Source organism: Pipistrellus kuhlii, unplaced genomic scaffold (assembly GCF_014108245.1).
Source record: "Pipistrellus kuhlii isolate mPipKuh1 unplaced genomic scaffold, mPipKuh1.p scaffold_m20_p_32, whole genome shotgun sequence".
Taxonomy (NCBI): Eukaryota; Metazoa; Chordata; class Mammalia; order Chiroptera; family Vespertilionidae; genus Pipistrellus; species Pipistrellus kuhlii.
Genome location: NW_023425532.1, coordinates 569,335 through 583,484, shown reverse-complemented (window position 1 = coordinate 583,484; position 14,150 = coordinate 569,335). Strand labels below are relative to the sequence as shown.

At 39.8% G+C, this 14,150-nt stretch overlaps 1 protein-coding gene and 1 pseudogene across 1 annotated transcript in view; both read right to left on the bottom strand.

Annotated features, from left to right (window-relative positions):
* DGKK (diacylglycerol kinase kappa) overlaps positions 1–14,150 on the bottom strand; it is a 140,231-nt gene that overhangs the window by 53,234 nt on the left and 72,847 nt on the right. Inside the window, exon 8 of the mRNA XM_036460448.2 lies at positions 760–862. Within this exon, the coding sequence (XP_036316341.1) occupies positions 760–862 (103 nt within the window). The remainder of the gene's footprint in view (positions 1–759; positions 863–14,150) is intronic.
* On the bottom strand, positions 1,714–2,891 carry LOC118731810 (annotated as a pseudogene).

The window sequence follows — 14,150 nt, the reverse complement described above, 5'->3', positions numbered from 1 at the left end:
AAGAAAATGGGCACTTATTGAAAGAGGACATACAGAAAGCCAAGAGACATATGAAAACATGCTCAAAGTCACTAATCATCTGAGAGATGCAAATCAAAACAACAGCGAGGTACCATCTCACATCCTGTCAGAATGGCTATCATCAACAAATCAACAAACACAAAGTGATGGCGAGGATGCGGGAAAAAGGAACCCTAGTACACTGCTGGAGGAAATGCAGAATGGTGCAGCCACTGTGGAAAACAGTATGGTGTTTCCTCAAAAAATTAAAAATGGAACTTCCATTTCACCCAGTAATCCCACTTCTATGAATATATCTCAAGAAAACAGAAACACTGGCAACCCCATTTAGCATTTCCCCCAGAGTTAGGAGCATCTGCATTTGAGCAAGGCCAAATTTGTCCAGAGAATCTTTTGAACAATTTGATTAAAATTGGGTAGCAATGTAGATTGAAATGTAGCAATGTTAGGCAGATTCATAACCAGGTAAATACTTATGTCCACAAGATTGCTTTTGCATAGGCTGATGTGACAGAGACTACAGAGAATATGCCCACATACATATACACGATAAATATCAACATTCACCATTCCAAAGGTCTAAAGAGAAATGAATTATCTCTACACATATGCACATTCCTACTCCTCAGAAATATTTGACCGGCTGAGGAGAATAATTTAATTATAGTCCTTTTCTCCAATCTTTTCACCTCCCCTTCCTCCCCAGTATATTTCTGAGATTAAAGTTTAACTACTCACCATCTCCTCGTGGGTCGGTTAGGGCGGTTGGAGGAATGATGGAATTTCGGTGGCGCCCAAACCAACATTCCTTGGAAAACCAACGCCTGCAGTCATCATGCACCTGAAAGACATGAAAGACAACAACATTGATCAGTTTTGAGTTCCAATTCTAAGATTTGAGCACACAGTTTTCAAATCTCCCTTTCTGAGATTTAGTGCCATACACATACCCCTGACTCAACCTCTCTCTACCTGGAGCCTGAACCATCCCTGAGTGTGGCCTCTGAACTCAGTTTCTTTCAAAGGTGGCTTTCAGCAAATACCCATCATAGGAACTGAGAGGACACCAGTGTTAAAGTATACACGTAGTGGCCTACAAAATGGGGAATTTACCTGCAGCATGAGAGTGCTAATCCTAATAATATGCTACTACACTTTAATCCTTACAACAATTGTGTGTGGTAGAGAAGACATTAAGTTCATTTTAGAAATGAAGATACCAAAACTGATAGCAGTAAAGGATTTTGATTAAGGTCAAACAGCTTGGAAGTGACAGAGTTGAGACTCTGGTATCTTCCATACTAGTGGCCATTTTTCTGAAATTTATGACATTTTCAAGCACCACTTCATGGACAATTATACCATTTTTAGAGGACATGAGCCTTGACTAATTACGCAAAAACAATAAAAAGACAACCAGAGGATACCAGAATCTTTTTATTTGAGATTATAATTGACATACAACATTATATTAGTTTCAGGTATACAACATAATGATTTTATATTTTTATATATTGCAAAGTGATCACCACAATAAGTCTAGTTAACATCTGTCATGTAACATAATCACAAATTTTTTTTCTTGTGACGATAATTTTTAAGATTTACTCTTTTGGCAACTTTCAAATGTACAATACAGTATTATAGTCACCATGGTGTACATTAATTACATTAATTAATTACATTATTTATTTACATTATTTGCTTGTCCTCACTCTGCTCTGCCATCATGACCTGCTGCATGGCCAGGGTAGTGCCGTCTGAGGACAGAGACTGGAGGCTGTCCATGTCCATGCTCACGGGCATGGTGATCGTCACAACAGCTCCTTCTGACATGGTGAGCCTATTGGGTGGTGGCTGTGTGGCTCCGGATGCAATGGAGTCAGGCCAAAACCTCTGAACTGGTCTGTTCTGAGAGGTTTTCTTCTTTGTTTTTGGAGTTTCTGAACAAGTAGAATCAAACATCGGCTGAAGAATTCATCTTCTAGCATTGATGAACCAGTTGTTAACTTGGAATAGTGTCAAATTTGTCTGAGCAGCAATCTGTTTTTTTTTTTTTTTCTCATCTTCTGTTGGATAGGGATGCCCTATGTGCTGAAAGATCCAGGACCGCATCACACTGGTGGCATGCTTTGGCACAACTCCCCTCTTGTTCTTGGATGAGCCATTGTCTTGATGCAAGATGCTCAAATCTTGGTTTAACTTTAACTGAAGCTGCGAGTTCTGGATCTTGATTGTCCCAGGCGACAACGCCAGTGTCACTACTTGGCCTTGAGGAGTGGTGACTGTAACAGGCTGATAAACTGTACCACCTGCCACTGTTGCCATAGTTACATCCCCCTGTTGCAGCGTGGATACAGGCACCACAATTCCTTAGGGGCTGAGAGTGCCTAAGTTGGCACTTTGAATCTGCTGGGACTGGACAGGGGAGTACGGGCTTCCAGATTCTCCACTTAAGAGAGTTTCACTGTTCATTTTCGTTTTTAGACAAGCAATATATTGACTGCAGAAATCTTTGCAGAGTTCGTTAACCTTTTCCAGCTCAAGAAGATGAATACGTAAAACTCGGATTGCTTTGACCATTCAATTGTCAGTTTCTGGATCTTCACAAAAGAAGGTTTTTCATTCCTTCGATTGCTCCTTACAAAATGTTCAATGTCCACATCAAAACTGGCAGAAGGTGTGCCTTCTGAGCCCTGGGTGGATTGCTCACATTTTTCAAACACCAAAGCTAATAATGGAAACAGTGGATGCCTATAAATGGCCTGCTTATCTTCATCCATCAGTGTCTGGGACCCCACAGGGGAAGGACTCACTCCTTCCACATCAGGTTCAGAGCAGTTGGGATCTTGCTCTGTTTTTAACTCTGTTACTACCGTGTTTCCCCAAAAATAAGACATCCTCCGAAAATAAGACCTAGCGCATGGAAAGATAAGACATCCCCTGAAAATAAGACCTAGCGCAAATTTTGGGAGAAAAAATTAATATAAGACACTGTCTTATTTTCGGGGAAACAGGGTACTTTTATTTGTTGCCCATCTTGATAACTGTCTATGCTTAATGTCTGTGTAGCCATCATGGTTAAGTTTATTATAAGACATCAAATCATACTGAGTCAAAAGCAAATGGTTAGGCTCATATCTGTGCACTTAAGTCCTTTAGTTGACACACATATGAGCCTAACCAGTGGTCAAGGACAATAGGGACGTGGGGGCATGAGTGAGGGTGGGGGGGGTTGAGGACAAATATGTGATACCTTAATAAAGAAATTAATTAATAAAAAGATATTCAAGAAAAAAATTCAAGCTGTATAATTAATAACCTAAAATGTAAGGGGGTGAAATAAAACTGTAAAATATAAAAATACTATTGAAATTAAATTGTAAAAAAAATAAAAAAGTAATACAAATATAAATTAAAAAAACAAAAAGCAAATGGTATCTGAGCAACTAGCAGAGCAGAGCTGCATGTCCCGGTAAAGAGCAGATGGTGAGGAACAGGTTCTATGGCCTGGGTGCCAATCTTCATCACACTGACAAGCGGCTGCAGCAATAGGGACACGCAGTACCGCGCCTGCATCCAACTGTCACTCTAACATTAGGTTACGCGACACAGCCTCACTCAATGGTGAGGGTTCCCTTTTCAACACATACTGGCTAACACTTGTTTTTACTTCTCTTTTTGATAATAGACATTCTAACAAAATGAGGTGATATCTCATTGTGATTTTTATTTGCATTTCACTGATATTTATGAGGTTGCATGTGCCCACGACTGGAATCGAACTCTTTAGTCCACAAGCAAATGCTCTACCCATTGAGCCAAACTGGCTAGGGCATCTGAGCCCATTTTTAATGGGATGTATTGAGTTGTATGAGTTTTTAAAAATATATATTTTGGATATTAACTTCTTATTAAATATGTAATTTTCAAATATTCTCCCATTCAGTAGGTTGCCTTTCATTTTGTAGATGATTTCTTTGCAGTGTAGAAGCTTTTTAGTTTAATGTAGCCCCATTTGCTTATTTTTGCTTTATTTACCTTTGCTTTTAGTGTCAAATCAAAAAAATCATAACCAAGACAGATGTCAAGGAGCTTACTGCTTATGTTTTCTTTTAGGAGTTGCTTATATTTTCTTCTAGGAGTTTGATATCTTATATTCATGTCTTCAATCCATTTTTTTAAAGCTTTAATGTTGAAAGTATTACATAGGTCCTCCTTCCCTCCACCTTTAACCTCTTCCAGCCCACTGCCCTTTTCCCCGAGGCCCTCACCACTCCATTGTCCATGTCCACGGGTTATGCATAGATACATACAAGTTCACTGGTTGATTTCTTCCAACCCACTCTCCCTTGCCTTCCCTCTGAAGTTCCATAGTCCGTTCATACTATTATGACTCTGGGTCTCTTTTTGATGATAAGTTTATTTGGTTCATTAGTGGCTTGGGTCAATTCTTTTTTTTGTTTTTGTTTTTGTTGTTGTTGTTGTTCTGTTCCATTGATCTGTATGCCTGTTCTAGGCTGTTTTGAGAATGGTGGCTTTGTGGTCTACTTTGATATGTGGTATTGTGATTCCTCCAACTTGTTCTTCTTTCCCAAGATTGCTGAAGCTATTCAGGGTCTTTTTTAATTCCATATAAATTTTTGGAGTGTTTGTTCTAGGTCTGTGAAATATGCCATTGGTATTTTATTTTATTTCTTTAATTTAAATTCTTTATGTATTACATATATCTTCTTTTTTCCCCATTGACTTCTCCCTATCCGCTCCCACTCCGCCAGCACATGCCCTCACTCCGTAGTGTCTGTGTCCATGGGTTATTCTATTATGCATGCATACAAGCCCTTTGTTTGATATCTTACTCCCCACCCCACCTTCCCTCTGAGGTTTGAGTATCTGATCAACGCTTCCCTGTCTCTGGATCTGTTTTTGTTCATAAGTTTATGTTGTTCATTATATTCAATAAATGAGTGAGATCATGTAATATTTATCTTGCTCTGACTGGCTTATGTCACTTAGCATAATGCTCTCCAGTTCCATCCATGCTGTTGAAAATGGTAAGAATTCCTTTTTTTTTTTTTTTTTTTTTTTTTTTTTTTTTTACAGCAGCATAGTATTCCATTGTGTAGATGTACTACAGGTTTTTAATCCACTCATCTGCTGATGGGCACCTAGGCTGTTTCCAAATCTTGCTATTATAGATTGTGCTGCTATGAACACAGGGGTGCATATATCCTTTCTGATTAGTGTTTCTGTTTTCCTGGCATATATTACTAGATGTAGGATTACTGGGTCAAATGGGAGTGCCATTTTTAATTTTTTGAGAAAATTCTATAATGTTTTCCACAGTGGCTACACCACTTTGCATTCCCACCAGCAGTCCAAGAAGGTTCCTTTTTCTCCACGTCCTCACCAGGACTTTTCCTTTGTTGATCTGTTGATGATAGCCATTCTGACAGGAGTGAGGTGGTATCTTACTGTTGTTTTGATTTGCGTCTCTCAGATGATTAGTGACTTTGAGCATGTTTTCATATATCTCTTGGCCTTCCTTCTGTCTTCTTTCAAAAAGTATCTGTTTAGGTCCATTGCCCATTTTTTTATTGGGTTGTTTATTTTCCTTTTGTTAAGTTGTGTATGAATTCTCTATAAATGTTGGAGATTAGGCCCTTCTCGGATATAACATTGGCAAATATGTTCTCCCATGCAGAAGGATTTCCTGTTGCTTTGTTTATGGTTTCTTTTGCTGTGCAGAAGCTTTTTATTTTTATGTAGTCCCATTTGTTCATTTTCTCCTTAGTCTCCATTGCCCTAGGAGCTGTGGCAGTAAAGATATTGCCCTAGCAATACTACACAATGGGATATATGTCTGCTATTTCGCTGCCTATTGCTTCTTTAAGACTTTTGTGGTTTCTCATTTTATATTTAAGTCTATCCATTTTGAGTTTATTTTTGTATATGGTGTAATTAGGTGGTCTAGTTTCATTTTTTTTTGCATGTATCTGTCCAATTTTCCAAACACCATTTATTGAAGGAACTGTGTTGATGCCATTGTATGCTCTTCCTTCCTTTGTCAAATTTTAATTGAGCATAATGACTTGGGTCAATTTCTGGGTTCTCTGATCTGTTTCATTGGTCTATATGTCTGTTCTTGTGCCAGTACCAGGCAGTTTTGAGAGCAGTGGCTTTATAGTATAGCTTGATATCTGGTATTGTGATCCCTCCAACTTAGTTTTTCTTTCTCAGGATTGCTGTAGATATTTGGGGTCTTTTTTAATTCCATATGATTTTTACTTATTTAGGAGAGTTTGTTCTAGGTCTGTGAAATATGCCATTGGTATTTTAATGGGGAGTGCATTGAATCTATAGATTTCTTTCGGTAGTATGGACATTTTAATGATGTTGATTCTAGCAATCCATGAATACGGTAAATACTTCCATTTGTTTATGTCTTCCTCTAGCTCTTTTGTCAGCATCCTGTAATTTTCTGAGTACAGGTCCTTTATCTCCTTGGTTAATTTTTTTCCCTAAGTGTCTTAATTTTTTTCTTGCAATGGTAAATGGAATTGCTTTTTAAATTTCTCTTTCTGAGAGTTCATTATTGATGTATAAAAATGCCAATTGATTTCTGAGTGTTAATTTCATATCCTGCTACATTGCCGAATTTATTTATTAATTCTAGTATTTTTTTGATGGGGTCTTTAGGGTTTTCTATGTACAATATCATGTCATCTGCAAATAATGACAATTTTACTTCTTTTCCAATTTGGATGCCTTTTATTTGTTCTTCTTGTCTGGTTGTCAAATGCCTTTTCTGCATCAGTTGATATGATTATGTGATTTTTGTCTCTCATTTTTTAATGTGATGTATCACATTTATTGATTCGTGGATATTGTACCAGCCTTGCATCCCTGGAATAAATCCCACTTGGTCATGGTGTATGATCTTTGAAATGTAATGTATTGCTGGATCCTATTTGCTAGAATTTTGTTGAGGATTTTACCATCTATGTTCATCTGGGATATTGGCCTGTAGTTCTCTTTCTTTGTAGTGTCTTTTTAAAAAAATATTTTTATTGATTTCAGAGAGGAATGGAGAAAGTGAGAGAGAGAAACATCAGTATGAGAGAGAATCGATGATTGGTTGCCTCCTGCACATCTCCTACTAGGCATTGAGCCTGCAACCGGGCATGTGCCCTTGACCAGAATCAAACCCGGGACCCTTCAGTCCACAGGCCAATGCTCTATCCACTGAGCCAAACTGACTAGGGCTCTTTGTAGTGTCTTTATCTGGTTTTGGAATTATGATAATGCTGGCCTCATAAAAACAGCTTAGAAGTGTTCCTTCCATTTTTATTTTTTCTAATTGTTTGAGGAGCATAAGTGTTAGTTGCTCATTGAAGGTTTGGTGAAACTCTCCTGTGAAGCCATTCAGACCAGGCCTTTTGTTTGCTGGAAGATTTTTCTTACTGCTTCTATTTCATCAGTTGTTATTGGCCTATCGAGGTTTTCTGATTTTTCCTGATTCAGTTTTGGAAAATTTTATTTTTCTAGGAATTTTCCCATTTCATTCACATTGCCCAACTTGCTGGCATATAGTTGTTCATAGTGTTTTCTTAATTTTTTTTTTTTTTTTTTTTTTTTTTTACTTATTTCAGAGAGAAAGGGAAAGGGAGAGAGAGAGAGAGACAATCATTGATCAACTGCCTCCTGCATGCCCTCTCAGTGGGGACTGAGCTGTAAGCATGCATGTGCCCTTGACTGGAATTGAACCTGGGCCCTTCAGTCCACAGGCTGATGCTCTATCCACTGAGCCAAACCAGCCAGAGCCATCATATTTTCTTACAATCCTTTGTATTTCTGTGGTGTCAGTGGTTTCTTTGCTTTTATTTCTGATTTTATTTATTTGGGTCCTCTCTCTTTGTTTCTTTATGAGTCTTACTAATGAATGGTTCATCAAATTTGTTCATCCTTTAAAAGAACTAGCTCTTGGTTTCATTGACTTTTTGCATCTTATTTAGGCTTTATGTCATTTATTTCTGCTCTAATCTTTATTATTTCCTTCCTTCTACTAACTCTGGGCTTTTCTTATTCTCTTTCTAATTCTTTTAGTTGTAGGGTTAAATAGTTCGTAATTCTTTTTTTTTTTTTTTTTTTTTTTTTTTTTTTTTTTTTTTTTTTAGGTGGCCTGTAGTGCAATGAATTTCCCTCTCAGGATTGCTTTTGCTATATCCCAAAGATTTGGGGCTGTTGTTTGTTAATTTTCTTGAAGTTTTTTTATTTCTTTCTTGACCTCATTGGTAACCCATTCATTGCTTAATAAAATGCTATTTAGCCTTCACATGTTTGAATGTTTTTGTGTGTTTTTATTGTAGTTGACTTATAGTTTCATTTCATTGTTATCTGATTTCAATATTGATATGATTTCAGTCTTCTTAAACTTGTTTATACTTTCTTTGTGCTCTAACATGTTGTCTATCTTTGAAAATGTACCATGTGTTCTTGAGAATGTACATTCTGCAGCTTTGAGGTGAAATGTTCTATAATTGACAACTAAGTCTATCTGATCCAGTGTGTCATTTATAGTTTCCTTGTTATACTTTTTTTTTTCTTCAGATTTTCAGTTTTGTTACTGAGTAGCTTTTTAAAAAACTTTATTGTTCAGAGTATTACAGATCCCTCTTTTTTATCCTCCACAGGCCCCCTCCACCAGGGTCCTGCCTCACCCCAGGCCTTCACCACCCTAGTGTCGTTGTCAATAGGTAATGCATATATGCATATAAGATCTTTAATTTTTTCCTACCTTCCCATTTCCCCTTCCCTCTGAGAATTGTCATTCTGTTCCATTTCCATGCCTCTGATTCAATTTTGTTTATCAGTTTATTCTGTTCATTAGATTTCTTATTCCTTTATTTTGATTTTTATATTTAATTGTTGATAGGTATGTGTATGTTGCTATTTTTATTCATTTTTAAAAATCTTTTTCTTCTTCCTCTCCTTAAAGAGTACCCTTCAACATTTCATATTAGGGAATTAGAAGAAAGATTTGTGTGGTAATTATGTTACTGCAAAAAAAATTACATGTGCACATACTATATATAATATTCTATATAATAAAGAGGGAATATGCAAATTGACTGTCACTCACCACAAACATGGCGGCACCCACAGCTAAGGCAGTGATTTCTATAACACAAGATGGCAGTGCCCACAGCAGAGATGGGGTTTCCATAACACAAGATGGCTGTATCCACAGTGGAGACCCAGTTCCCCTAATGAGCCTTAACAAGCAATCAGCAGGGATCTGAGGCTGTGCCCCCACCCCCTACCTCCATGGGGCTTGACAGGTGACCTCAGGCTGTGCCCCACACCTTGGCACCAGGCTGGGGGACATCAATCCACACTCCCCACCTGGCAGGGCTTGATGGGCAACTTCAAGCCATGCCCCTCTCGCAATGGGGCTTGACAGGGAACCTCAGGTTGCACCCCCCCACTCTGGCACCAGGCTGGGGGACCTCGGCCATGTCCCCATTCAACAAGGCTTGACAGGGGACTACAGGCCATGCCCTTTCCCAATGGGCTTGATGGGAAACCTCAGACTGCTCCTCCTGCCCTGGTGCCAGGATGGGGGACCTCAGGTTGCACCCCCACTCAGCGGAACTTGATCAGGGACCTCAAGGTGTGCCCCCCACCCCAGTGCTGGGCCAGGAGACCTCAGGCTGCTCCTCTCACCCTCAGACAGGAGATATCAGACTGCTCCCCCTGCCCAGTGGGTCTTGACAGAGGAACTGAGACTGCATTCCCCTCCTGGTGAGGCTTGATGGGGGATCTGAGGCTGGGGACCTGAGGCTGTGCCCCCCACCCCGTGGAACTTGACAAGGGTGTGATTGGCTGGGTCTAGATCTAGCCCAATGGGGGGGGCAGCTGGGTCTGGGTCTTGCACGATATTGAGGTGCATGTGGGTTTTTGAGGGGGGGGACTTCACTCTGGGTCCCATGGTGCACCCCAGACTCTGATAGGAGGAAGATTTTCATATGCATTTTACTAATTTTCTTTCATCTCTGACACTTCTATTATAGAGAAAGGGCAAATAGCAATAATAAAATATTTCTTCTAATGAATCCCCTTTTAATGTACATGAATTTCATGAACTGGGCCACTAGTAGTATTATAAAATTATTTGCTATGTATATATATTTAAAACAAATCAAAATTATCCTATCTGATAAAAGAGTAATATGCAAATTAACCATCACTCCGTTACACCAACAAGCCACGCCCACAAGTCACACCCATCAGCCAATCAGTATGAGTATGTAAATAAACCCAATCAAGATGGCTACGGCCACAGAGAGCAGGAGGGAGGCTTGGGTTTCCCCAGCAATGGCTTTCCACCTGCTGGTCCAGGCCTCCACTGAAGGCTCAAAGTTTCAATAATATAAGATATATAAATCCAAACAAATGATGGCAGCCACGAAGCTGGAAAAAGCAGGAGGCTAGGGTTGCCCCAGGTGATGGAGGAAGCCAAGCTTTCCGCACACCCAGGCTGACCCAGGCCAACCCAGGCCTTGGCTTAAGGCTAAAGAGTTTCAATTATAGAAGATACATAAATCCCAGCAAAAATGGCTGCCACCACAGAGCAAACAGAAGTCTTGGCACCACTACAGGCTACAAAGTTTCAATTGTAGAAGATAAATAAATCCCAGATATCAGAGGTTCCACTTGGGTTGCCAGGGGGTGTGGCTGACCTGCAAACCACCAGAGACCCCTTGTCCAGGCCGCCCCATGTTCCAAGGGAACCCAAACCCTGATCTGGGACACAATTCAGGGCAAACCAGCCGGCCCCCACCCTTGCACCAGGCCTCTATCCTATCTAATAAAAGAGTAATATGCAGATTGACCATCACTTCAACACACAAGATGGCTGCCCCATGTGGTCAAAGATCCTGCCCTATGTTGACACAATATGGCCACCACAAGATGGCCAGCAGGGGAGGGCAGTTGGGGGCAAACAGAGCTGAAGGGAAGGGCAGTTGGGAGGGACCTAGGGCCTGCAGGGGAGAGCAGTTGGGAGGGACCATGCCTGCAGGGGAGGGCAGTTAGGGGTGACCAGGCCTGCAGGGGAGGGCAGTTAGGGACAAACAGGCCTTCAGGGGAGCAGTTAGGCATCAATCAGGCTGGCAGGGGAGTGGTTAGTGGGTGATCAAGCTGGCAGGCAGAAGTGGTTAGGGGCAACCAGGAAGGCAGGAAGGTGAGCAGTTGGGAGCCAGCAGTCCTGGATTGTGAGAGGGATGTCTGACTACACGTTTAGGCCTGATCCCACCTAAATGGGCAGTCAGACATCCCTCAAGGGGACCAGATTGGAGAAGGTATAAGCTGGGTTGAGGGACACACACCCCTTGTGCACAAATCTTGTGCAAAGGGCCTCTAGTTAAAATATAATACTACTGCTACTACTATTATTACTAATATTAAAAGATAATAAAATAACAATAAAAGATAAAGAATGTTTCCGCTATTGAAAACTGATGAATAAATTGCAAGGTGGTTTATGTTGAATGTCAACTAAAACAGCCAAATCTAAGATTGACAATGACAGATTGAAACAAATGCATGTGATTGGCACCAGTGAGAGCTTTATAAATATAGCACATGCATAAGTAAACATTTATTTTTAAATTGCAAGTGTGCATCATATGTAATGCACACATATAAATATTCATTTTTTTAATTTAATGACTTTTATAAATATTTTAAAAATATAGAAAATTAAACATTATGGGCTGTGTGGCAGGGCTGCTTACTTCTCAGCCGTCTGAAGAGTTGGCTGCGGGCTAGCCGGACTCTTGGCCATGGTGTGGGACAAGTGGCCACCCTGAAGCTTTCGTCTTTCTGCCACTCCACTCGGTGCAGAGGAATGGGTTTTAGGGGATTCAGAAAATGGTGGTGGAATAGAGAGACTTGTTCCAAGCCTTGTCCCGGAGCAGAAAGAAAGAATAGCTGAGGGTCACATGAGTAGTGTTTGTTGGCAAATTAAGGGACAGCTAAACTCCAGGAAAAGGTGGGGGACTGCTGGACAGGGTCCCATAACCAGGCATCTTCCACTGCTCCTGGATCCCCTCCCAGAACTACGGGCTTGGATGTGGAAACTGCGCCATCTTGAAGGGGAAAGTGGATCTTATTGGAAGCCTGAAAATCCACAACTGCAGCAACAACCAAACCCCAATTGATGCAAACACGCAGATTCAAAGGAGTTCTTCACTCTACCATGAAAGGAGAGAGAGAACTACATAACCAGACATCCGGAGAAGAGAGGCCATGGGGAGACAAAGAAACAGCCTGCATATGAAAGAAAAGCAAGCATCACCCGAAAAGGAAGTAAATGAAATAGAGGAAAGCAACCTATCAGAGAAAGAATTCAGATAAATGGTCATCAGATGGCTGAAAAGAATGGAAGACATGCTGAAACCAGTTTGGCTCAATGGATAGAGTGTCGGCTTGGGGACTGAAAGGTCCCGGGTTTGATTCCAGTCAAGGGCATGTACCTTGGTTGCAGGCATATCCCCTGTAGGGGGTGTGTAAGAGGCAGCTGATCGATGACTCTCTCATTGATGTTTCTAACTCTCTATCTCTCTCCCTTCCTCTCTGTACAAAATCAATAAAATATATTTTTTTAAAAAAGAATGGAAGACAAATTCAACAATATGAGTAAGAACCAAGAGGAAATGAAGAAGAACCAAGAAGAAATGAAAAATGACATAGCTGCTGTAAATAACTCAATAGAAAGCATCAAGAGTAGACCAGAAGAAACAGAGGACCATACCAGTGAGCTAGAAGACATGATGGGAAAAAATTACCAAGTAGAGCAGCTTCTAGAAAAAAAGAAAAAAAGCAAAAAAAAAAAAAAAAAAAAAAAAAAGCAGAAGGAGAGCCTAAGGGAACTATGCGGAAACAAAACAACATCCATATTATAAAGGTTCCAGAAGGAAAGGAAACTGAGCAAGGAATAGAACACCCGTTTGGGGAAATAATGACAGAAAACTTCCCTGATATAGGGAAGAAAAACCCCCACACAAATCCAAGAAGCTCACAGAGTCCCAAGCAAAATGAACCCTTGGCACATTATAGTTAAATTGGCAAACAACAATGACAAAGAATGTTAAAAGTGGCCAGAGAGAGACAGAAAGTTACATACAAAGGAAATCCCATCAGACTAGCAAGTGATTTCTCAACAGAAACTCATCAGGCCAGAAGGGAATGAAATGAAATATACAAAGTCATGCAAAGGAAAAGTCTGAATCCAAGAATAGTGTACCCAGCAAGGCTATCAATCAAAATTGAAAGTGAAATCAGGAGCTCCACAGACAAAAAAGGACTAAGGGAATTTATCACCACCAAACCAGCAATGAACGAAATGCTAAAGGGTCTGCTATACAAAAAAGAAAAGAAAAGAAATAGGAAGTGAAGAAGGAACACTGGTGTAAAGAATAAAAATGGTGACAAATAAGTACCTATCAATAATAACTTTAAATGTAAATGGATTAAATGCCCCAATCAAAAGACATAGGGCAACGGATTGGATAATAAAACAAGACCCAAATATCTGCTGTCTACAAGAAACCCAACTCAGAAAAAAAAGACACACAGACTGAGGATGAAGGGATGGAAAAACATTTTTCAAGCAAATGGAAATGAAAAAACAAACAAACAAAAAAACTGAGGTAGCAATATTTATATCTGACAAATTAGATCTCAAAGTGAAGGACATAATAATAGATAAGGAACGCCACTTCATAATACTAAAGGGAGCAACCCAACAAGAAGAAATAACTCTGGTAAACATATATGCACCCAATACAGGAGCACCCAAATGAATAAAAAAAAAAAAAAAAAAAAGAAACCTCCCAGAGGATATCAAGGGAGAGATTAACAGCAATAAAATCATAGTAGGAGATTTTAATACCCCACTATCACCATTGGAAAAATCCTCTAAACAAAAAATCAGCAAATGACTGATTCAATCCTAAATGACTCACTAGACCAGATGGAATTAATTGACATTTTCAGAACATTTCACCCCAAATCCACAGAATATACATTCTTCTCAAGTGCACATGGGTCATTTTCAAAGATAG